The 26,080-nt window shown below is 38.0% G+C and overlaps 2 protein-coding genes across 2 annotated transcripts in view; one reads left to right on the forward strand and one right to left on the reverse strand.

Moving 5' to 3' along the window:
- The window catches only part of LOC134789380 (FHF complex subunit HOOK interacting protein 2A-like), a 257,350-nt gene that overhangs the window by 130,662 nt on the left and 100,608 nt on the right, over window positions 1-26,080 (reverse strand). The window lies entirely within an intron of this gene.
- On the forward strand, window positions 5,601-7,382 carry LOC134792857 (uncharacterized). Its single transcript, XM_063764323.1, has one exon. It carries the CDS (start codon window positions 5,797-5,799, stop codon window positions 7,378-7,380), a length of 1,584 nt encoding a protein of 527 aa, XP_063620393.1. The 5' UTR covers window positions 5,601-5,796; the 3' UTR covers window positions 7,381-7,382.

The raw sequence follows: 26,080 nt of genomic DNA on the forward strand, positions 1-26,080 counted from the left end.
CCTGTAGTGTAGGGCTAAGGTGGTCGGTTTTTAGGGTTCCGTACCCAAAGGGTAAAACGGGACCCTATTACTAAGACTCCGCTGTCCGTCCGTCCGTCTGTCACCAGGCTGTATCTCGTGATCTGTGATAGCTAGACAGCTGAAATTTTCACAGATAATGTATTTCTGTTGCCGCTATAACAACAAATCTAAAAACAGAATAAAATAAAGATTAAAGTGGGGCTCCCATACAACAAACGTGATTTTTGACCGAAGTTAAGCAACGTCGGGCGGGGTCAGTACTTGGATGGGTGACCGTTTTTATAGATAATGGTACGGAACTCTTCGTGTGCGAGTCCGACTCGCACTTGCCCGGTTTTTATCATCTGTCATCATGCCTGTCACGTTTTTAACAAGTATACATGTATGTGCGAAAGTGACGCATGACATAACAAGTGATAAGAATGCGACCATGATACCGTCCCTGATAGAAGAAAAAGTGTCCCAAAGTTTTCATACATTTTTCGTTCGTTTCGTCTCGATATACAAAGTCTATGAAAAATGGTAATCGAATGGAAATAAAAACCTTAACAGCTTTGGCCACCATCTTTAGCATTGATCAGTTCGTTGACTAGGTGTAATGTAACCTACCTTTATGTAGTAATATGTAACGTGTCGCCGGGCGTCTGACAGCTGTTCATCGGTGGTGTGGCAGGGTGGCAAAGGATATACTTAAATCAATTGAATTTATACAGCGCCTGGAGCTCAATTTTACTCGACTACGGCAGTGCTAAAAACAGAAATATACCAACTGGCTTAATTGATGCATAGGCTAACCTGCGCAAATAGGTACCTCAACATGCGTAAGTTGCTACCACCGTGTACTAGCACAATTATCCATTGGACTGATACATAAGAGTCTGTGCGGAAAGAGAAGAGTCCTGGAATCTTCGAGCAACACCGGCTTCCGACACATCGGAAGGGAGGGGCCCAAGCGATATCTCACCATACAAATCTTTCTGCCATTTTTCGCGGGGGGAAAGGTGCACACAGTCGCACTTCTCACACACTTATATACAAAATCCAATCTGTAATGACGACACAAATACATAGAAAATGACACACGTCAAAGACAAATCTTGCAAACCTCGATCTCTTTTTGTGTACGGACGAGTGACAAGTGTCACAACACGCACACTAACACATTTTTGTTGAAGTATTCTGAGAGATGAGAAGTCGGATTTGACGCTCGACCGATCCGCAATTTGTACTGAGCGAGCAAAATCGATAAATCCAACAATTACATGAGACTAAAATATAATAATTGTGTTTGAATGTAATTAAACGTATGATATGTAAAAAAAATATTACATGTGAAATGTAACACTTTCTTTTTGTAAATTTGATGTCCCCGACCTCTTTTTATAACAAAAAACCGAGCAAACAGGCATTTTTGTGCAGCAGTGTTCACGCGCGCGTCTGGACTCGGTCTAGTGAAAAATCCAAGTGCAACTAGTTTTATTACACGCGCTAGATTAGATTGACGCGCTAATCTTGTACCTCGGCAGAGGGGAAATAGTGCGAATGCCGCCTCCCTTCCGTGTTGCTCGAAGCCTGGAATGTATGAGGCCCTATACATTCCACGACTCTTTCCGATCATACTCTAACGTTAAAGATAACAACTAGTGTAATAAGTAAACACACCTTTATAGCTGCTTTGTTACTGCACACCGTTGTATGGGGACCTTGCACTTTGAGACTATGCGCTGAAACTTGGCACAGTTGATTCTTAGCTGGTCTTGAGCAGATACAGACCGGGAGCCGTCGAGAGCCACCTCTCATTTAGTGGGGGGGGAGGGGGAAAGTTCGACGCTGCCGCGCTTCACTTGGAGCAACATTTCTCTAAAACTATACCTATTAGGGAATGTAATATATCATTTTCGGATAAATTAAGGATGAGAAATCTAGTTTTGGAACAAAAACAATGCACTTACTAACAAAAAAAAAGCATAAAGTAGAAAAGACTAAAAAACGTATTTTTGATTTTTTCATAATTACCAATTTTTTTGTAAAAGTGTAGCAGGAATCTGAAAACAAAAAATACAGTCGTAAAGCTACACTTATTACGTTTAAGAAAATATATAGTTTAATATACAAAACTATTGATAAATGGGAGATAAAAAATAATATTAAGCGTGGGTCAGAGTGATCTCAATACAAAATATTATGAATGTGGGAAAGTTACTTATAGTTTGTTCTACAATCGTTTATTTTTCTTGTTTTTCGTAAATAACTCGTAAACGGTAGCCCACAGCCAAAAAATATCTCTTACGTAAATAATCTGTTTCAGATTTCTTATAAAATAAGTACTACTGTTTTTCGCTACCATCAATATTAAAAAAAATATTGAAGGGAGAAAATAAATACTTAGGTCCCCTTTTTTAGTCATTCGTAAATAACTCGTAAACGAAGGCCAATAGCAAAAAAATTTTTAGTACATGAATAATTTACATAAAATTTCCTACAAAAAAGGTCATTCGAACTTTTTCGCTAGGATCAATATTAAAAACGATATTAAAGAGAGAAAATAAATTCTAAGGTCCCCTTTTTAAATATTGATCCTAGCGAAAAAGTTTGAATAACCTTTTTTGTAGGAAATTTTATGCTAATTATTCTTGTGTTAAAATATTTTTTGCTATTGGACATCCTTTACGAGTTATTTACGAATGACTAAAAAAGAGGACCTTAGTATTTATTTTCTCCCTTCAATATTTTTTTTAATATTGATCTTAGCGAAAAAAAGGAGCACTTATTTTATAAGAAATCTGAAACAGATTATTTACGTAAAAGATATTTTTTTGCTGTGGGCTACCGTTTACGAGTTATTTACGAAAAACTAAAAAAATAAACGATTGTAGAACAAATTATAAGTAACTTTCCCACATTAATAATATTTTGTATTGAGGTCACTCTGGCCCGCGCTTAATATTATTTTTTATCTCCCATTTATCAACAGTTTTGTATAATAAACTATATATTTTCTTAAACGTAATAAGTGTAGCTTTACAACTATATTTTTTGTTTTCAGATTCCTACTACACTTTTAAAAAAAATTGGTAATTATGAAAAAATCCAAGATACGTTTTTTTGTCTTTTCTACATTATGTTTTTTTTTGTTAGAAAGTGCATTGTTTTGGTTCCAAAAAAAAAATTCCTCATCCTTAATTTAACCGAAAATGATATATCACATGCCCTAATAGGTACAGTTTTAGAGAAATGTTGCTCCAAGTGAAGCGCGGCGGCGTCGAACTTCCCCCCTCCCCCCCACTAAATGAGACGTGGCTCTCGAGGTCTCCCGGTCTGTATCTGCTCATGACCAGCTAAGAATCAACTGTGCCAAGTTTCAGCGCATAGTCACAAAGTGCAAGGTGTCGTGCACTAACAAACTAGCTATTTAGAATATTGTTCGAAATTGTAGAATTGACGTGAAAGGTACGCACATACACACACACACATACACACACACACACACACACACATATATATACAGCGGTCAAAGTCATAACATCCCTCTTTTTCGTCGGGAGTTAAAGACACAACGCTTACTCGACTGTATTAGATAGAGTTAGACCAAGAAAACTGCAGTGATTTTGATAGCCCCCGCGGTGCAAGTGTTATTTTAAACGTCACACTTCTATGAAATTATGATGTATAAATAACACTTGCATTGCGTGGGCTGTCAAAATCGCTGCAGACTTTTCTTGGTCTAACTATAGGTATATTTTCACAAATAGATCTCTGCTAAATTAAAGTCTATATAGAAAAACTTAATTTAGCGTAGACTCGGCCAGTAAGTACTAACCTTACCTACTCTTTATTGAGCCGTATAGACGTTTTTCATTAACCACAACAATAGAACAGAAATCAATTGCCGGACAGACAAAGGGTTGCGACAGCGGCCGGCCGCGACAGATTCAAGGTGACACAGATATGTGGCACAACACAACCCTACAGACATGTTCTTAGAGCGTTTTCACATTGTCCGATCCGATGTCGGATGTAGGATCCTATATCCGCGTAGTCAGGCGTGGCTCACTCCGCGATTTCGTCGCTTTGCTACGGGTAGCTACCTGTACTACTTTGTTGTTGCTACTTTTAGCTAAAAGTACATCCGTTCCACCCCAATTTTGGGGAAAGCCATAAGCCGCGCGTGGCGCTGTCGCCACCTAGCGGCCATATCTGTGCTGATCGTAACAGACGCGTTTTGTTAGAGAGTGAGTCTTCTGCACCTAGTACTATTATTTATTCTGTGGCGTAGTCAGGACGCGGGGGCGCGCCCGAGCGCCGTCTTTAGCGGTCACGCACACTACAACAAGCATTATGCCTACACATACGCACACAAACAAATATTATCGGTCTGACAGCTGACGGGGGGCTCCGACATGGCTGAATTTATGGGAAGCGCCGACCGATATCGGATGTCGGAAGGCGCCTATGAGAAAAACAGCTGCAAAAGAGTGCCATTGGCATTAAGTCTGCCTTTTTGCGTTATTTATCGTTTTTTAGTAATAATGATTTATGCATTTAGCATAAATAAATACAGAGAAACACATATATCTTACATTTTACTTAATTTCCGACATCCGATATCGGATCGAACAATGTGAAAGCTCTAATTCCGTACACTGGCCATTGGCTAGTCGGACCAAGCTAACTCTGCACGCTGCATGGCATTTGCAATAACAATGTGTGGCAATGTCATCAACCTTTGAGCGCCACGCGTGTCTTGTGCGCCGCGTCATCGCGAACCTTGTCGGAATGCACCAAAGTTGATATTGGGTTGTAGTCAAAGGGGTAATGTGAAATTTCTATGAAAAAGACGTTTATAATAAAATAACCACAAGAACACCAATGGGTTACGCTTTATTCTTTACATGTCGGTGCAAAGTTAGCTTAGGGTGGTATTCCATCTGTCCAATATCATGGTCAAATTTTATTGCGTCTCACTCTCTCATTAAGCAAAATGTGAGACAAAATACACATTGGACAAAGAAATTGGATAAGGTGGAATACCACCCTTAGACGGACTATAGGTGTGGTGGGAGAAATGCAAGCGGCACTACCGCTTGAGAGAAATATGAACGTGCGACGTGTTCATTGAGCGTGCGAGCACGAAGCGCAAACGAAGCAGCTCCGTTTCGAGGGCCAAGGGCGAAAACGAAAATCGAAATTAATTTTCGTTATCTGCCTCTCTATCGAATTTGCATGAGTGACAGAGAGGCAGATAAGGAAATTTTGATTCTCGTGTTTCGCAATAGGCCCTCTGCTTAGACAAAAAAATGCTTTCGTATGTCCGGCTGTTCCCCTCTCGTTGTGTCTACTCGTTGACTCGCAGCGCAATAACAGTAGGTTCTATTATGATTCAAGTTAAAAGTTGGGTTAGGTGTTAAAATAGATACTTACGCCGTAGACATTTGGGCCATGTTTGCTCAGCATTAAACATCTCTTCTTGAAATTCTTATTCGCCTGATTGCAAGGACTCTATTTTGAAAAAAAAAGTGGGTGATCCTACTTCAATATTCTTTGAAAAATTGTCTGACCTTCGATTCTACGCAAATACAATGAAATGATTCCGATTATAGTCGCCAGACATTACAATGCAGGGATATTTCAACATTGGGACCACCAGCGCAGCATTGTTTAAAACAAAACCTCGTTGCCCAAATAATAAGCATTGATATAAACAGGATTAGCAATGGGCCCTGTCAGTAGCTATTGAACCTAGCAGCCGGTAACCCGTCAAAATACATGTGAACTATGTATCGGACAATATTATTACTTCTATTCGTGGCTCATGTTAAGACACAACCTAAGACGTTTCAACGCGAGTACTATATCTCCAGGCAGTCAAGGGACAACGCGGCGCCGATGCAAACAGGATATGTGATGAGTCGGATGGACGATAAACCTCCTACATACCAATCTTTGGGTAATCCTAGTGCTTCGTTTGGTGAATCAGTGAAAACACATAGTGACATTAGTAAACAAACTACTCCTAATAGCGATTTAGAAGATAACTACATGAAATCCTTGATAAAGTTTACCGATATGTCAATAATGCGTAAAGATCCCTTTAAATTTTCTAGTGTTGGAAATATGGCTTTTAAAGCTACAGAAAGTATTATGCCTTTCACGAAAGCCTGGGATAAGCATTCGTTGAATTATGAAATCGCAAAGGCAAAATCGAAATTCGGTCTTGATCCTTCAATATCGATTAAGGCAGAAGGAGATTATATGAAGGATAGAGTGACGAATTTAGAGCGATACAGTGCGACAGAACCAAGTGTAGATGTTAAGCCGATGTACGACTTTAATAGGGAATTCCACATAGACGACGATGATGTTAAGACTCTATCAGGACATACTTTGGAATGGTGGCCATTTTTCCTACACAGCCCATATGAATATGAGAGTATTAAGATGGACTCGCAAATAGAAAAAGCTAAAGAAAAGCGATACGCCATATCATCAGCAGAAAGAGTAATACCTGTTCACGAACACCAGGAGGATTATTCGCACGAGTATAGCCAACCTCATTACGATAGTACAATGACTGGTCTAGGTGAGAAGCCAGATGCAGGAGACAGTGGATACATTTCTTATACTATTAAGGATTTTGGTAGTAATTATGAAAGCGATCCATTGGAACTCTCCTGGGGAAATGCTTTTGACACAAATGACGACATACAGAACACCGGCAAAAGAAACAGACGTCTGGACGAACTCAGTCATTTTAATAACCATAACAGCGGTACCAAAGTTGATGCATCTAACAAAGCAGCATTAGGAGACTCGAGCACTGAGAAAATCTACGAAAAGAAACATGAATTTAATAAACATGAAAGCGGTGATTCTAAAAATCACGACCACAATACTAATCGCGCGGTAGCCGAGAACAATGAATCTGCTTACAAAGACATTGTAGATCAATTTGCAAATAGATACGGCGGTGAAGATCATAAAAGACATTCCAGCTTCGCTCTAAAAAGAAATAGTGATAACGGTGAAAAAAGGAAAGGCTTTCGAAAAGTGTATCATAAGGACGAATATCAAGAAGAGAATGAGTTCTTTGATAATACTAAGAACAGTGCTAATGCTGAAGACAGTGGAAGTTCTATTTCTAATTTAGGTGGTTCAGCAGCAGCTATACACTCCCACGCTGCAGCGGCTGCTGGAAATAAAGCCAACGCTTTTAACGACATTGAAAATTCAAAGAAAAATTCTTTTGAAAACAATCATAAGGGTCACGACGCGAAAAAAGGATTAGAACGTGATTCAAACCGCTACAAAGACATCTCACAAATTAATGCAGATCGAGACTACACTTATTATTATCCCTAAGAGAAAAATGAACCGCATACATTGGCATTCTCTGTCCAGGATTTAAACTTTGCATAAAGCTATATCCATTTTTGTCCTAGAATAGGTTCCTACTATCAAATTATTTTCAATTATAATATGCTGTTTACCAGGGTTTAGAGGATATGAATGAACACCGCCATAAAACCTTTGGAATTTCTACGGAACGAGTACAAAATACCTATCGGGCTACTGTGACAGAAAGTACTTAGTTTTATAAAATATTATTGATTACCTAATGGTCGATTAAGAAATAAGGATATCTTAAAATTAGCGTTTTTATAAATAGAGTCTGTGCGGAAAGAGAAGAGTCGTGAAATGTAGGGGAGCCCATACATTTTACGACTCTTCACTTTCCGCACAGACCCTATAGTGTTGGACTGACATTTGTTGTAAATGTAGGTAATGTTTATTGTTTTGTATATTATCGTTTTTTATATTACAGATAAGATTTATAAGAAATAAAAAAATATGTTTAATGCTGTTGGTTTTTAATCGTAAAAAAATATGCAAACCCCCGACGTATGACTCGATTTAAGAAAAAAACTTTCCCGTACACGAAAAGTGGGGATGATTTTTTTACGGAATACTTACGGAAATAATCGCTCTGAAAGATTTGACGGACGGGTAACTACACTAACTACGGAACCCTACACTGAGCATGGCGCGACATGCTCTTGGCCGGTTTTTTATTTTTTATACCACGGCACGGCACATATATGCTATTCTTAAGAATAGTTAAAAATTCACTGTACTTAGTTAAGTCTTAATTCTATCAAATTACACTTTTACAAACCGGCCAAGTGCGAGTCGGACTCGCGCACGAAGAGTTCCGTACCATTACGCAAAAAAACGCCAAAAAATCAAGTTTGTTGTATGGGAGCCCCACTTAAATATTTATTTTATTTTGTTTTTAGTAAATATTTGTTGTTATAGCGGTAACAGAGAAATACATCATCTGTGAAAATTTCAACTGTCTAGTTGTCACGGTTCATGAGATACAGCCTGGTGACAGACAGACGACGGACAGACGGACAGCGGAGTCTTAGTAATGGGGTCCCATTTTTTTACCCTTTGGGTACGGAACCCTAAAAATCAGAAAGCATCATCATCATCAAATCATAAAACTTTAACAAATCTCTTTAATATGGAAGGCAATAAATAAATATTATGGTCCATCAAAGTACCTATTTTCGATGACAAAGGTTTTTGTTTCCATCTCAGTCTGATTCCAAATTCGGCTTATAGGTCGTGATCACAAATTCCTTCACAGCTGCTTTATTTGATATAACTGCGGCGGGAGGTTTGGTTACTGTGGGTTCTGAAACTATCAATTCTATGACCTTTGGTTCTTTCGGCTTATACCGCCCGACGAATTCGTCATGTTTCACGTCAAAATCATAATCGTCTATATTAAAATCTTCGTCCTCGTGATCGGGGCCAGAGTCTACGACGCGTCTGTAATTTCTTTTTTCTGTAAGCGCTTCGACCTCGTCCTCATGCAATTCGAAATATTTCGGTATAGGCGCTTTTACTAGAACTTTGCTTTCGGGCGCTTCTGAGTCTGAGATACTACGGGCGAAAATCTTCTTCGCGACTCGCACCTTGATGAGACTTACTCGGCGTTGTCTTATCGGGGAAATTTGGTTGAAGCCCCATCCTTTACCTTCCTGCCTCGTAAAGCGATAATTATGGGTCTTCACGGGGACGGATGTTGTAATACTCGTGACCCTTTCCGGACTCTTCTCTGTCAAACGAGCCTTGGATATCACGAAGCTTGCAGCTATAAAGAGTAGAACACTTTTTACTTTACGTTCCATGTCTGCGGAGTCCTCAAGCTAACTAAGGCGATCGAGGTTCGCTGAGCTCATAATGAAAACAATAATGTTTTTTTTTATTGTCTAGCCAAATGTTAAACAACTCAATAGTTGTACAATGCCGATTGTTTTAATCTGTGAGTCTCATCAACGGTTAAAGCTGATGACAATTCGATAATTCAATTCATGCCTAATATTTTTCATTAATGGATGACTCTTCAAATGGATGGGTGGATTCAGCTTCTAGTCTCGAAGTAATATTATAAAGAATTGGGTTGACACTGTTGACAGCGTTAGATCGGGGCGGCTCAAACCCGGATAGTATGTATTTATGCACAAATGTTTTAGAACATATATAGTCCGATGTTACCCGCGAAGTCCATACTTTACAAAATATCCCTTAAAACAAATCTAAAATCTTATTTTTAAAAATCCACATGAATAAATACCAGTAATTACAATATATTTTACAGTACATATGGTCCTATTTTCCCGCACTAGTGCGTAAAATAGCACTTTTCGTGCGTATGTCAAAAGTTTAAAGGGCCATATGTACTGTAAAACTTTGTACGATACCCGTGCGAATACGTAATTCGCTACTCGTGTCGATTTAAAACACTCCCTTCGGTCGTGTTTTAATTTATTGCCACTCGTTTCGAATTTCCTCTTTTCCGCACTTCCCAAGTAACACAAAAGTAGCTGAATATTGTTTGAATAATAGAGCATGCCGTACTGTAAGCTGAATAAGGTAGCTGTATAACGTCTGTAACAGCGCTGTTACGGGTACCTAATGATTCTCCGATAAACTTTTAGCAGATTATCGATTCGCCGACAACGATTCGCCGAACATCGTTTCGCAGAGTCATTTATTTGTCAATGTAACTTCTGGTCAACTAACGTTACGTAGACTCTTGGTTCACATACCGTTCAGTTTGCTTCTGTCTAAATTCGCAGAACTATTATTGGACGATTTCCATTTGGCAGAGTAATCGTTTCGTTTAAGCAATGTTTAGTCGAATAACGTTTCACATTTTACATATAAGTCGTTATTTTCGAAACAAAAGAATGAAATAAAATATTATCATTTTTTAAGTAAATGCGTTAAGTATATGTATATAAAGTTACGAAGTAGTTAGCGAATATGTAGTGTCAAAGGTAAGGCTACAGTTGCACTTCATGAAATTGGTGGATTTCAGGAGGAAATGCTTGAGTTACTTTAGAAAATACCGAAATCATAATACACATGCCTTTAAAAATTGAGGGGTTCCGTCAATTCCTAATGGATTACAACATCAGATCAGAACCAAAATTATTATGGGAATACCTCGCAGGTAACTTTTTCCAAACAAAAAAAGAACAACTCAAATCGGACTATGGGTGCTGGAGTAATCGCTAAACATACTACTTTAAAAAATCATCATCATTATCATCAACAATCATCATCACCAGGTGCACTTCATCAATAATTGGAATTTCACCTTATTTTATATATATTTTTTTGCCTAAGGTAAACGAAAGAAAACGAAACGAAAGAAGGTAAACGATGTTGACATGTCTTTTAATTGAAAAAACGCTGTTTAAAAATCAGTAACTAAGTATTACTTATGAAAGCAGAAGAATATAAATGATCGTATTAGATTCGTGAATGTTACATATTTATTTAAACTTTCACGATTATTAAACATTATCAAACTGCACAACGGGACTTAATCGCGTATTTAAGTTCTAAGATTTACCTCCGACGTTTCGAGGTCGGCGTCCTCGAAACGTCGGAGGTAAATCGTAAAACTTAAATACGCGATTAAGTCCCGTTGTGCAGTTTGATAATGTTACATATTTGCCATGACTTATTTTTAAAAAGAGTTTTTCAATTACACGTCAAGATTGTTTACCTTTTTTCTAATGCTAAAAAAACGAACATTCAATATGAATGCCAAATGAACATTCGACCTATTGTGTTTCGACCAATGGTTTCTCGGGTAATTATGACAGTTACTAAATGATTATTCTACGAATAGTAAATATGCGTATCAATGTTCTGCTTATTGACTACTCTCGCAAACGACTATTATGCGTAACGAGATTCGGCGAATCGTTACTCTGCCAAACAACCCGTCTGCGAATCGTTGTCGGCGAAACAAAAATCAGCGTATTCTTTTTCGGAATATCAATAGGGCACCCGCTGTTACAGACGTTATACAGAAGGTTTGGGCACAAAGTGGGCAGTGGTGGGCAGCTTACAACTGAATAACAGTAATGTAATAGCTGTATAAGTGTGTGCCCACTCATTGAATCAGCTGTATAACACTTGTATAGAGGGTGTCAAAAGCTTCTATACCGCTTTTTAACCAAAGTTATCCGGCTTTGTACACAATGAATCAGTTATTCACACGTTATTAAGCTTTTGGTTCAAAAGTGCATTTTTACAGAAAATATATTCAGATATTTGTGTTAATTCAATGATTTGTCTTCCATTTTAATTTGTGAACTGGTGTCTAACTAGGGTTGCCAGATGGTCGGGATTTGGCGGGATTCTCCCGATTTTTAGCATGTGTTCCCGATTCCCGACAAAGTGAAAATTGTCCCGAAAAACAGCTACAAGTTATAAAACAATAATTTAAAGTTCCAAACTGTCGTCGAGCGAGCGAGCTGACGTAGTGGCAATAAGGTAAAATATCGTTGTTTTTAATACAATTACTTTAATTTGAATGTATTTTTTTTTCGCGACTTAAGTCCCAAAATCCCGAAAGATTGATCTTGTTTCCCGATAATAGCGCCTTTCGATCTGGCAACCCTATGTCTAACTGTAGTTTCTGAAGTGAATACAAAATAAGGAGGACATCACCATATAGGTACTGATTTGATGTTTACATAACTTCAATTTCATTGCGCATGCGACTTTACTGTAAATATATATATATACATTTTATTTAAAATTTTAAAGCGCTGCGTGAATAATGCATTGTTTAAAAACTAAATATAGAAATTTTACTAACCCACTTTTAAATGTTTAGATGTTTTAGTGATAGAAAATGTACTTTAACAAGTTATGCTACGATAAAACTAGTTTTATAAATGAATAAAAATGGGTTTTTCAGTTCATTTTGAATTCCTATTTAATTGTAGAGGTTAGAATATGAGCAACCGTAATGGCGTCCGACTGTGCTGAATATAAGCTGCTGCCACAGCTATTATTGTGCTAAATGTCTGAATAAGCATTCACATTATTCGCGTTACTAAGCTACATGTTAATAGATAATAATGGTTTTAGAACAACAAGTTTTGGATAACATCAGTATGATAGTAATTGTTTTCTCAATCTTAAAGCCTATTAGGGTTCTATAAACAAATAGTAAAAACCACATAGATCCTCACTAGTTTGATGAAAAACATTATAGGTATGTAACACGGGCGATATTCAATCCTACTTCCTACTAATATTATAAACGCGATATAATATTTAAGTTATATGATAAATCTGGGGGCACGGCAGATTACACAGTTATTTTTTCCGTTATCAGTTCCGACAAATATGCAGTAGGTTAGGTAAAGGTACACGCAAAGATGTAGGACGTGAGTACGAAGATGTGTATAGTATGAGTATGGTATGGTTACGAGTATGGTATGAATATGGTATAGGTGCGACGGTGCGGGTATATTAGTAGCGGGTATCACGGGTATGAGTACAAGTATAGTTTGGTATGGGCAGTATTGTTTAGGTATGAGTACGAGTATAGTGTGGGATGGGTATGAGTAGACCCACTTGAAACCTAAAAACAGTCTGTTCAAAATCGACAGGAGAATCGATTTCGCTATATTTTAATGGGGGTGATTATTTTATTTTTCACATACCCAGTCTAGAAGTTTTTAATGCAACAATATCAATATTTAACTAGCATTTGACACCTTGTTTGCCAACTAGCAACAACCTTAAATGGCCATTGGTAAACCTTATCTCGTTGCAGTAAGGTATGCATTTGCACTTTTAACTGACCATTTGGTCAAATAACAGTGTTTACGATGGTAGCTAGCAATTGTTTTACGTCATTAAAACGACAAAAATCTTGTGTAAAATTACCAATCGAGGAGAATTGTTAAGAAAACTAAACCTCGATTTTTTTTAAATAATGATTGGATTAAAGAATAAATACGCAAAAGGCGTTCAAAATAAAATAAAAACAAGCTCAAGCTCAAGGCAATCAGGCTCAAGTAGCACCGTTGACCATGTATAAAGCTACGGAACCCTCGCCACCGCGCACTTGTTGATACTAAGCACTAGTTTGAATAGCGCTTCTCATTGCGTTCATTTTGCAGCTTTTAGCAAGAAAAGATAGTACATGTGTACTAAAATCGCTATAACTTAGTATAAGTGTTGTTTTAGTATTTATTATTCAGACGTTATGTCTATAAAAGCCATAATTAACCCATATATGCAGCTACTGAATAACAAATAAGATGTGGATTTCATTACAGCTTCCAGTAATAGCGTCCACCTTTATTCAAAAACTAGCATTAAAACAGAAACTGCAACCGCTTTTATACAGTTGAAAGTCTCCACCGACGCTTCTTTTCAGCATTTAGTAGCCACTATCACATTTTTCTTATTATTGTCTGCTTAATATCTCACAACACAGAATATATACAGCTAATTGCTGCTAATGCTGCTATTATGCAGCTTTTAGTAACCACAAATGCTTTAAGCAGAATAATGTCTGACTAACTGTGTAAGAAATAAGTATTATTCAGCTTTAATATGCAAAACCGATACTATGCTAAATTTATTCAGCATTTATTGGTATATAGGCCCCACTAGGTCCGCATATTTTTTTATTCCGAATTTAGTAATTTCCACCGCTTATACACAAAATTTATGCAATCTTAATTTGAATAAGATGATAATTTTACTCTATTATCCTGCTTGTGTGTTACTTGGTTTGGGTTGTATCGTAAATAACTATTACAAGAGTGTGAAGGTGAAGGCGGCAAAGTTGTTTTTCAACCTCTCGTTCTAATTCTAATCTTGAGACCCGAGCAACCGAAAGATTCCATAATTGTCAAAATGGAATCCTAAGCGCTGCAAGCGTTTCAAGGCACGCGGCCTAAATAAACTTTATTGCCGGGTAAAACACAATAGTTATTCGTTTTACAAGGGGGCAAAGTTGTTGTTTAACCGCTCGTGCTAATATTGATACCCGAGCAAGCGAAAGATTCCAAAATTGAACCACGAGCGTAGCGAGTGGTTCGAAAAATGGAATCTTGAGCGTTGCGAGGGTTTCAAAGCACAAGGGTTAAACAAAATTTGCCCCCGAGTGAAACACAAAAGTTTTCACCTCACCAACCCGAAGAAAATATTAAGTGTAAGATATCAAACAAAAACAAACCAAATTAAATCCAAATTACACACACAAATACCGGTAAAATTACCTTCTTTTTCTTTCTTCCGGTTTCGGTTTCGAGCCTTGAATGATTGTCATCTTTCGTAGGCCCCACTGTGGTGAAAACAAGGTGAAAATAACCCTGTCTATAATCAATCACATGGGAGATAAATATAATAATAGGTATTTGTTTTACAAGGGGGCAAAGTTGTCGTTTAACCCCTCGTGGTAATATTGATATCCGAGCAAGATCCCAAAATTGAACGAGCGTAGCGAGCAGTGGGAAAAATGGAATCTTGAGCGTTGCGGGGGTTTCAAGGCACGAGGGTTAAACAAATTTTGCCCCCGGCCCCCAAGTAGAACACAAAATTTTTCACCATACCAATGCAAGGAAAATACTAACTGTATAATATCGAACAAAACCAATTCAAAATTAATGTTATTCAATAGCTATTTAATGTTCAAAATCATCATTTAAAAGTCAATTCTGCCAGCCAACTAGAGATGGGTCGCAGGTATTACCCAATTTACCCACCCAGGTAAATACCCGGTAAATACCCATCTACCCGGTATTTACCCGTATCTACCCAAATGGACGGGTAGATTCGTTTCTTGTTGCGCATGTCGATTTGTGTTGAAGTGGAGATATAAACCGAGTTAATGGTTGTAATTATTGTGTGTCATTTAAAATGAAATGGTTTAGTGAAACTTGCAGTTGTAACTAAGGAATTTTTAGTACAATTTTGATAAATATTTAAAAAAGGCCGTCATAAGAGTATTTTTTTTAGATTTGAGTAAATTATCGTACTTATACGTTGATAATACATAATTCTAACTTCGGTCGGCGGGGGGTGTGGTTGGGGGGAGGGGGGTAAAAGTGAACTTTTTCATATTTCTTGGAATCTGTCATTAATATCGAAAAGTGTTGTATGTACAAACTAAAGTAGACATAATTTTCTACAAAAAAGGTTATATACATTTTTGTCCTAAAACTAACTGTATTTGACTTATGAGCTTCCCAAGTTGTGATACTGCACAATTTCTTTTATTATCATTCATAAGTATTCTTTATTTTCATCTTTCTAATGTATATTAAAAGCGTTTTAAAACATTTCCGGAAGCCAGGGAATGATTTTACACGATTTTCATAATTGTACTGATATGTTAAAAACGAACTTTACCTCATAGCAACCCTTTCGTAATTAGTTTTAACATACATTTTATGTAACATTATAAAAATATACTTAAATTAATCTTATTTATACTCACATATCATTAAACACATCAAATTTAGAAGAAAAACGAATATCGGGTATTTACCGGGTAAATACCCGCTCTCGGGTATTTACCCGGATATTTACCCATCTCTACAGCCAACATAAGGAAACAACTGAAAATTAGCATTTGATTACTTTGTCACACATGTGGATAAAATGCAACATTCTCATCAGTTATTGAACAATCAAAAGATTACCATCTGTTGTGGTATAACTATTTCCCATTCTTCAATAGGTACCTTGAAATCTGTAACCAATCTAAAGTAATGTAATGTGTTCTTTAACTACTACAACACGTTCTCACCGTGAAATAAACTGCTCCTAACAGAACTGAACTGAAGCCGTGGAGATAAACTGTGTAAATGATAAAGTTTATATTTGTTCAATAACAACGCATATTTACTTTGCAATTATTACAAACAAAATGTCGCATCATTAACGGAGAATGCATGTACCATCGCCCGCACTGTTAACTGTACATCGGTGGACCTTACGCCTTTCGTAATAAGGTCCACCGATGTACAGTTAGGAGTGTTGTTGTTTGTATGTATAATTTACATATACAATGTCGTAATGTAGACAGAAAAATAAATCAAACAAACTCTTTATAAGTGGCAGATGTAAGCGAGACGTGGTCATTGAGTGAGCTGCGGGCGAAGATGAAGATACTCCAAATCAGTGCCGTAATTTACCTTTACATCAATTATGTTACTTCATATCGACTCAACAGAATCGACAACGGACTTAAGCTCGGCGGTTTAGTCGACATGTCGAACAGCGATTACGTGCACTTACCGAATCGGCACAGAAAACGCTACTCCGGCATTGGCCCAAGGCATATATTAAAAGAAGCCAACGATCTTCTGGACTCTTACTTCAAAATTGGATTACATATTGCAGAGAATAATAATTTGATCGAGTCGTCGGAGCCTTTAGAAAATGAGATCACAAAACATACCGTCAAACCGATCACCACGAATACTAAAAAAATAAGGAAACTGCAAGTGGAACACGTGGAGCGAATTCCGCCAGCGCCAGCACCAGCACCGGTGAGCGAACCAGAATTTAGCCAGCAAGCTGTGGTGGTTGAGAAGATAGCGCCCAGCATTAAAATGGAAATGGACCCGTTGCCGGTGAAGAGGCCCATTATCGTGGTGGGAAAAATTCGGGGCTCCGGGCCGTATCAAGAGTGGCGGAGAAGAAGGAAAATCGACAGCTTGGGGCATAGCGTGTTTTCGGTGTCCAATCATAACATAATTAATGATATTTAAAGCTTACGCGGTTATCACAATAATGCGGATCAAATGTGAACGAAGAGCGCATACACGAATGCACATGCACGTAGTCGTAGGTACTTATAAAATAATCTCCCCCTCACACACCGAAGCGGCGTGCGGATCCAAATACAATATGAAGCCATAGTGCAACTGAAGGGATGTTTTCAAATACAATATAACTAACCTTTTTGACGGATTCTGGTTTTTGGTTTCTTAGTACTTATTTAAATTCTCCAAGAAGGAATATAGTTCCTTCTTGGAGAATTTAAAGGTGGTGGGATAAATTGGTCGAAAATCAATAAAAAAATACTAGTTACCTACCTACTCAAATCCATCCTACGACAATTTTAGAATAGAATAGAATAGAAAAAGTTTATTTGGTGTCAAAAAAAAACTTAACCTAAAAATACATCTTATTCTAATACATACTAACACCAAAATGGATGCCACTCAGCATTTGCCGATGGCTAATATACTTAGCCATGGCGCTGGTTTTCAGGGCAGCCAGAGAGAAAAACACAATAAAAGAAAATTATAAAACAAAACTAAGCTAACACGTGGGAGACGGTGAGTTTAAACTATAGCCAGACATTAGCCAGACAAAAAACAGTAAATACGTACATAGTACCTATGTGCTTTGAACAATTAGGTTTTTATTTTATAGGTAAGTTTCTTTTATTTCAGTATTATGTTTAATGTGTTTGTAGTTTTAGTCTATTTTAATAAGTTATTTTATATTTTATATGTTCTATAAAATAAAAGATTGTTAAATATCACTCACATAACAATATTATCATAATTGATTTTAATAAAACATTGGACAGTAAAAATACGTGTCTGTAAACATAAAGCAAACTTAAATAACTACCTAAATACAAGTATCAAGTAATGATAATAACATTTAGCACGGTACATCAGCTCATGTGTTGGAAGTTTGAATTCGAATTTTCAGCCTAATTTGTTATGTTTTTGCGCATAAAAAGTACTGTACGGCTACCACCAGTTTTGACATTGACATAACGCTCACGTTTACGTAACTTACTTTCTATGCATCTCGCTCGTACTCGCATATGCGAGCAATAGTGGAAGCGAGATGTACAGAAAGTAAATTACGTAGACGTGAGCGTTATGTCAATGTTAAAACTGATGGTAGAGGCTCTGAACAAAATATTTATCTCTTATAAGTGGTATTTAAAAACAAATTTAATTTTATTGATTTCTAAAGTCATGGAAATAGTAAAAAAAGGTTTTATACGCCGATTGGCAAATTATAGACAAACTATATTTTAAATTGACCACCATTGTAATTCGGAGAAAATAAGACTCTATAGCGATAAGACCACCAGATGTTATCCACATTAAGTACTTACTTTAAATTTTTTTGGTATGTAAATCTTTTTTGGGGCAATAAAGAATTATTGTAAAATAAGTTAAGTCCCTATACTTAAGTAGTTTTGTAGACATCCCTTAAAACTATAGTATTACTCGTATGTGAACTAAACAATATTATATAATAAGGAAACTCCAGGTTTAATTAAAGAAATATTTTTGTAAACCTATTTGTAAACGACTGTTTGTTTCTTAAATAAATAAACAAATCTAATTAATAATAACCACGGTGTTGATGTCAATCTTACTTTTATTTTTAATTACCTACCTATGTACATCAGTAGCATAGGCACTGATTTGTTTTGTCATCATCAGAATCATCACTTAAATATATTATATTGTAATAGAATAAGTATTATCACGGTCCAAAATAACCTGAAAAACACAAATATTGACGCCGGAACTGCACAAAATCGTCCCGTGTGGAGAAAGAGGACAATTAAGGAGAGCCGACCCCAGATAATGGGAAAAGGCTTAGGTAGAAGAAGAATAAGTATTATCAAGTACTATTACTTATTCTGTCGTAATATCTAGTTAATTAACGATCGAGTGTTAAGGTAAATATTATAATTTGCGCACGAATACCATGGAAGTAAAAAGAAACCCTGCTTGCCCCCCACATCATATAATATCATATGTATTTATTGCAACCATGTTGTCGATGGTATTACAGAGGTCCCGTAGCGCACACCCTCTCTCCAACCCCCTATTCCAAAGTTTTCGTGTTCATGTTTTTAGTTAATTAGGGTTATTTAATTTTAACTTGTACTTTAAAGCGCGACTTAAGTCGTGTTTCAGTAACGTCTAACCGTCACATTAGGTACTGACAAAATGTATGGGATTTGACATTGACCGTCACAAAACTGACAATGCTAACCGGCTGTATTAGTGTTAGTTAGGCGTTACGGCATAAGCTCTAACTAACACTACTCAACTACTCTTAATGCTAACGGGAGAAAAGAAAAATACTGCTTATTTCTCTGAAGATATAATACGGATTTTAAGTTTGTCAAGCCTTCTGTCAATTTCTCGGGTCAATTTGTCGACTCAAATAGGCTCCCAGTTTGTTATTTTTAATGTGATTCAATAATTTTTCATTTAGTTTACAATTAATAAAATAAACATGTTACTAAACTATAATCTACATTATATGTAAAGTCAAGTCAATCTACACACGTTTTTGACGAACACGTAGCTCGAAGCGTCCTTCAGCGGCGCGGCGGCGGGAGCATGTCTTTTCACGCCCCACGCGCAGCTATGCACCGAATAAATTAAACAGTTTTTATTATCATTGACACAGAAGTGCATTGGCCAATCTAGCGCAAATCGGGGCGTTATGAATGTCAATGTTCTAGCAAAACGACCCTATATAACAGTATCGTTTGACCTTTCTCGGCATTGCCGCGCACAACGTCGGGATGATGGCACGGAGACTCGCTTTACTGTTCCTAGGCGTGTGTGGCTCCTGCATGGAGATGCGGGAGTCCGTGGAGAGGATGGTGATGGTCCGGACCACGGGGTCCGACCTCCAACCCGCCGCTACTGGATTTATTTACAAAAAGGACAACGACGAACCCGCGAGCGTTATCAAAATGGAGGAGAGTGATGTAATGGAGCATTTGTCGAAGTTGCCGGTGTATGAACAGCCTAAGGCTTTTGCTGCTCCTATCCCGGTCGCTGCTGGACCGTTCTACGCTAAAGAAGACGAGACTAAAGCAGCCTCACACGCCAGCGAGGCTTACGTCATTCCAGTAGTCGAGAAGGCTGATGATCATGACGACGGCATTGATGGCATCGCTGACGAAGAAGATTATGGAAAATTCTTGAAGGACTACGCGACAGACTTCGGCAAATATAACAGCGATTTCTCTGACTACTTGCACAGTTTAGGTCACTACGATCTAGGGATATATCATGGCGACGGGGGAGGGAGTGATTATGGCTCCGAAGGGCATCATGAACACGGTGATAAAGGACACAAAGGGTATGCCTCCAGCCACGGGTACGGGAAAGGGGGAGAAGGAGACTTTCACACGGAGAAATATGAAAGCTACTCAATCTCTAAAAAGGGAGGTCATAAGAAACACTATGGCGACGCAGACGCCTTCGGCAAGCATTACGACGAAGGTGACAAGTACTCGGGAGGTGACCACGGGCACAAACTCGCCCACAGCAAGGAAGGGGCGGTCGACGGTTACCACAAACTTCTCGACAAAAACGAGTTCAAAAAAGACCATGACTTCTCTGACACAGAAGGTGTTAAAGGTGGATTCGATGAGCACGGAGCTGGACAGGAACATCACGGGGCAGAAGCCAGAGCACATGAAGAAGGAGGTTCTCACGAGTCAGGGCATGACGAGGCACACGCAGGAGAAGAGGGTTTCGGAGAGAAGCAGTCTGGTGACGAACACGGGGCCGCCCACTCCGCAGACGGAGGAGAATCCTCCTCACACTACTATTCAGGGGAGGGAGAGGCTGCGGGGGAAGGACATGGCGGAAAGGTCTACGGCTACCAAGTCAAACACTGAGGGACTGTTAAAGATTGTTATTGTTTTGTTAGTTTTTGTAAATATGTATATTTTGACAGATTAAGATAAGCCATATTTCTAACCAATTTCTATGTTGTTTTTTTTCACATACTTAGTGCTATATGATGCAAGATTGTATAAGTAGGTTTTTTTTAATATCTCGCTTTACGGAGAGGTACACTGGCTGCTATCAAAGATACACTGAGTTACACACATGGTACAATATGTACCTTGTGTATATTTCGTTGAAATTCGCTGAGGCCCACCCGCCATCCTGATGCTCACCAACGCAACCTACTCGTAATTGTGTTTATCAGAATTGTCTCGACGAGTATTAGTGTTGAGAGAAAAGTACCGTCAGCTATAGAAGCCAAAATACTTATTCTAGTTGTTCTCTAACTCCGCTCGGTGATTATTTACCGAAAAGCCGATTGGAAAATAAGAATAAGTTTTTGGCAAAAATTTCATTTTTGGTACAAGCTTTTATCGCTGACTGTACTTTTCTTACGACAGACAGCTAATACTCATCGAGACAATTCTAAAAAACCCCTAACACAATTAGGTTGCGTTGTTTCATCACAGAGTTCCTATGGCCACCTCCTGTCTCCATCATCAGATCAGTTCCACAGTACCATATTATTGTATTGTCATCAGAACTACATACGGCTGCCAATTTTCATGACGCTGCGATCCTTGGAAGATGGTTAAATTGGTTACCTTAGATTCCATTACATAGTTAGTTACATACAGGTCGACCTAATAAAAGCTTGTTAATAAATATGGCACATACCTAAGTTCAGAGAGTTTAACAAACCTAGTACCTAGTACTAGCCCAGATTCCAACCCATTGACAGACCTGAATTGCGGTTCAAAAGTCATAGACCTGAATATGTGGCTTTCCATTAGAGAAGGGTCCTTATGCTTCATCTGCAATAAGGATGTTTCTAGAGTTTTTGCGGAAAGAGAAGTCGTGGAATGTAAGGGAGCCCATTCTACAACTCTTCTCTTTCCGCACAGACTATCAGAATTTCTGTTGAATTTTTAATATAATGAACCTTCAGTGATGGAAAGCCACATATAATAGATCTGTTGATTGTTGTCGATAGAAGGTACTATACCTAATAGTCAGCAACAAAAGTAACTGATCAGACTGCGCGTCAAAAGTATAGTCTACCTACTATCTACTTTACCATTAGAGAATTATTAAGTAATTGAATGATTGATTGAAGTTATTAGAGAATAACTTAACAATAAGAGATAGGTACATATATGTATCTAACTAAATGTGGAACAATTAAACTGGAACAGGTATACTTTTGGTACAAATATTATATATGTATGGAAGAGTATTCGAGGGTGACAGATACTTTTGCCACGTTTTGACATTGGAAATGTCTTTTCGTTCGCTCCAGTATAGGGTCCAATTTCACGAAAAAGTGCGATCCCCTTATATCTCGGAAAGTTGTGAAGATATGATATTAAAAAATAGACTCAAAAGACGCATAATCACGAGATCTGTAAGGTGCAAAAATAATTATTCAAGAAAGTCAAAAACGAAAAAAGGTATGGTCGAAAAAGTGAAAAAAAAATTCAATTTTTTCCGAATTTTTGATTTTGGTGCTCGATAATTTGGAAACGAAGAATGATATCAAAAATTTGAGAAAAACGGCTCTGGACAATTTAGTCAGCTACAATTTGAGCCTAAAACAAAGACGATCGGGTTAAGGGTTTGCCCTGTAGCCTAACCTTAAAATAGTCAAAAAGTCAGAACGACATTTTTCACATGACATTTATGACTTCATGTTTCGCAGAGTTCGTTATCGGTGTTTGTTGTGAATTATCGGGATTATGACGGCAGAATAACACTTGCACTGCGTGGGCTATCAAAATCGCTGCAGATTTTTCTTGGTCTAACTCTATCTATCCTGTTTGAGACGGGCGTAGATAACGCACTATTCGACAATCTAGAGATAGAGGTAGAGGTAGAGGTAGAGGTAGAGTTAGAGGTAGAGGTAGAGGTAGAGGTAGAGGTACAGGTAGAGATAGAAATAGAAATAATTTTATTCGTGAGGACAAACACAAAATAAAAACTTATACAGAGAAACATAAAAAAGAAAAAGTGCCACGAAATGGTCTCACCTCAGCATGTTGCTGGCGGCTGCTAGCAGATAGCTGATGCTGAACCCTGGCAGTACCTATATAGTGGAGCTCGGGTTTAATATAACATAAGCACACGCTGTTTTGGTCATCGGACTCGTCTCGATGAGCACTTAGGAGAGTAGTACCCAAGATAGAGCTGATGCTGAACCCTGGTAGTACCTATTGGAACTCAGGTTTGGTGCAACATAGACAAACGCTGTTATGGTCATCTCTCGTCGCGTCAAACTGCTGTCAAGAAAATTTCATATCTTGCAGCAAATGGGCCGCTGCCGATCAAGACTCGAGTGACGATAACGGCGATGTGGCTACCACTTCTCGAGTTGACTACGGATTTGCCGTGTAATAATTTTCTTGTACTTTGAACATTAATATATCCTGCTTATTAATCGAAAAATGAAATATGTACCTATACTTATGCGCCACGGCGACAATTATTCAAACTTCGATACGCGTGTGGTAATTTTGCAATTTGTTTGTTCACATGTGTTATGTCCAGGGTACTTGTGTTAATCTAAGAATAAAATAATTATCATTCAACGTTGTAGTTTTATTTTGTAACTTTTTCCTTATCCAGACTTTCTCGTCGCTCAGCGACAGTATTTTTTCGAATTCCGTAGATTCATTTCCAATGTGCTCGATAGTCGTGTGAGGCACGAAATCTGTGAATTTTTTTCATCCGCTACCTACCATTGATGCTGACTCCACGAGTGTACAGTATTTTTGTCGTTCGTATAGACCTTTATAGGTAAAGGTAGGCACTAGGTACACCCAGGATATAAGACAAAGTCCCCCGCCGCGACTGTCTGTGTGTATGTATGTTCGCGATAAACTCAAAAACTACTGAATGGATTTTCATGCGGTTTTCACCTATATATACAGTGATTCTTAAGGAAGATTGAGGTGCCTATATAATTTGTTATGGTTTTATGTAACCCGTCCGAAACCGGGGCGGTCTCTAGTATAATATGAATTGATACTTTAAAGTTTAATGAATGGAAAGACGAACGCTAAATTTACAAAATAAATGATTGTAATGATTAATGAGCGTATAATATTTTAAACCCTACACGTATACGATTTTGCACCTTATCACTATAACGACAAGGTTGAGATTTCACTGGACTTTGTCATATGTTTCATTTCTCGCGAAGGAAGTTGATACTTTATTAATGTAAAACATTGTAAGACTCCTCACAGGTGCTGGTTTAGTTCATTCCAATATGTGTACGAGTTCACATAATCTAAACCTCCATGGATTTGGCGCAACAGCGGAGTTCTATACAGGTTATATATCTCTACAGATGGATTAAGATCCAGAATTCCTGTTTCTTATAATTAGATATACAGGGTATAGGGACCCACAGATTAGGTACCAGTCCGCCGGACGATACCGGCCTGTCAGTTAAACGCAAAATTTGACAGCTCCGAACAACTGACAGGCCGATTACGTCCGGCGAACTGGTAATCTGTGGGTCCCTTTATTCAAGAGACGTCAGCAGGATCACCTTTACGCATTCAGAAAACGATATTTTTTTTTTGTAAAACAAAGGATCGCATCCGGAACATCACGCTGCGCTCTAAAACTCAAATAATAGATGTAGCTCGAAAAGCGGGCAAGTTAAAGTGGGACTGCATGGGTTGGTCATGTCATGTCTGCCGCATGCCGAATGACTTGTGGGTCAAGATAACCACGGAGTGGGAGCCCCGAAACCGGGGATCCGGCAGACCTCGATGGCGGGGGCGGAATAACTTATTGGACTCCTTTTTGAGAGATTGGCCAGATGTAAATTAAAATCGGGAGGGAAGAAGACGGGAGGCCTTTGCCCAGCAGTGGGACACAATAGGCTCGCAATAATAATAACAGTAAAAAAACCTTAACCAAATTTAAAACCGGACAAGTGCGAGTCGGACTCGCCCACCGAGGGTTCCGTACTTTTTAGTATTAGCGACAACAGAATTACATCATCTGTGAAAATTTCAACTGTCTAGCTATCACGGTTCGTTAGATACAGCCTGGTGACAGACGGACGGACAGCGGAGTCTTAGTAATAGGGTCCCGTTTTACCCTTTGGGTACGGAACCCTAAAAACGGAAACCGTTTCGATTGACTGGTTTTAAAATTCCATTGCTGAAACGTTCTGGCGCTACGCCGTAGCCCGTAGCACGTAGCATTTTCTTCCTGGTTATAGTGCATGTAACGGATATATTCCTTCTACGATGTGCGGCATGGCGGCAATGTATTGTATATCGTGGTATTCGTAATTAGTTAGCGCTTAGCGCCAAATGGGAAATGGGTTAATTTTATTGAATATATGGATTATTTAATTTATTTATGGAAAGTAAATTTATAACTCTCGCGTTTTGTTACTCATTAGACCCGTTAATGGCAAATTTAATGCTATTAACCGGTCTAACGCGATTAAATTTCATTTACCTGACTGCAACGTCGCAAAAAAGGTAAAATAATGACATTGAATCGTGTTAGACGTTTAATGATAGCATGTTTTTGTTTTTTTTAATGCGTATTTCTTAAGATGAAAGTGAGTGTTTGTAAGTCGTTTGACTTTGCACTCTGTATAAGTCTGTTTTTTTTAATTTGCTTTCTATTAATTACAATTGTATCTACTTACATTATGTATAGTACATTTAAACATTTTAAAAATTAACACTAATATTATAATAATTACAGTTTTTAAACTTTTATTTCTTTTATTTAGTTCAGCGACACAGAGAGAGCGTGTCACTCAGCATGCCATGTCGCGGACAAGATTCGAGTTACGGCTCAATTAAGTGCTTTCAGGTAGGTAATGTCAGCGTACGTCATCAGTCATCAGGTCATCACATCCTGCGCAGTGCTTT

This window comes from Cydia splendana, chromosome 1 (genome assembly GCF_910591565.1).
Source record: "Cydia splendana chromosome 1, ilCydSple1.2, whole genome shotgun sequence".
Lineage (NCBI taxonomy): Eukaryota > Metazoa > Arthropoda > Insecta > Lepidoptera > Tortricidae > Cydia > Cydia splendana.

Coding starts and splice junctions, on each gene's coding strand:
- LOC134792857 (XM_063764323.1), top strand. CDS start 5,797: ATGTATCGGACAATATTATTACTTCTATTCGTGGCTCATGTTAAGACA.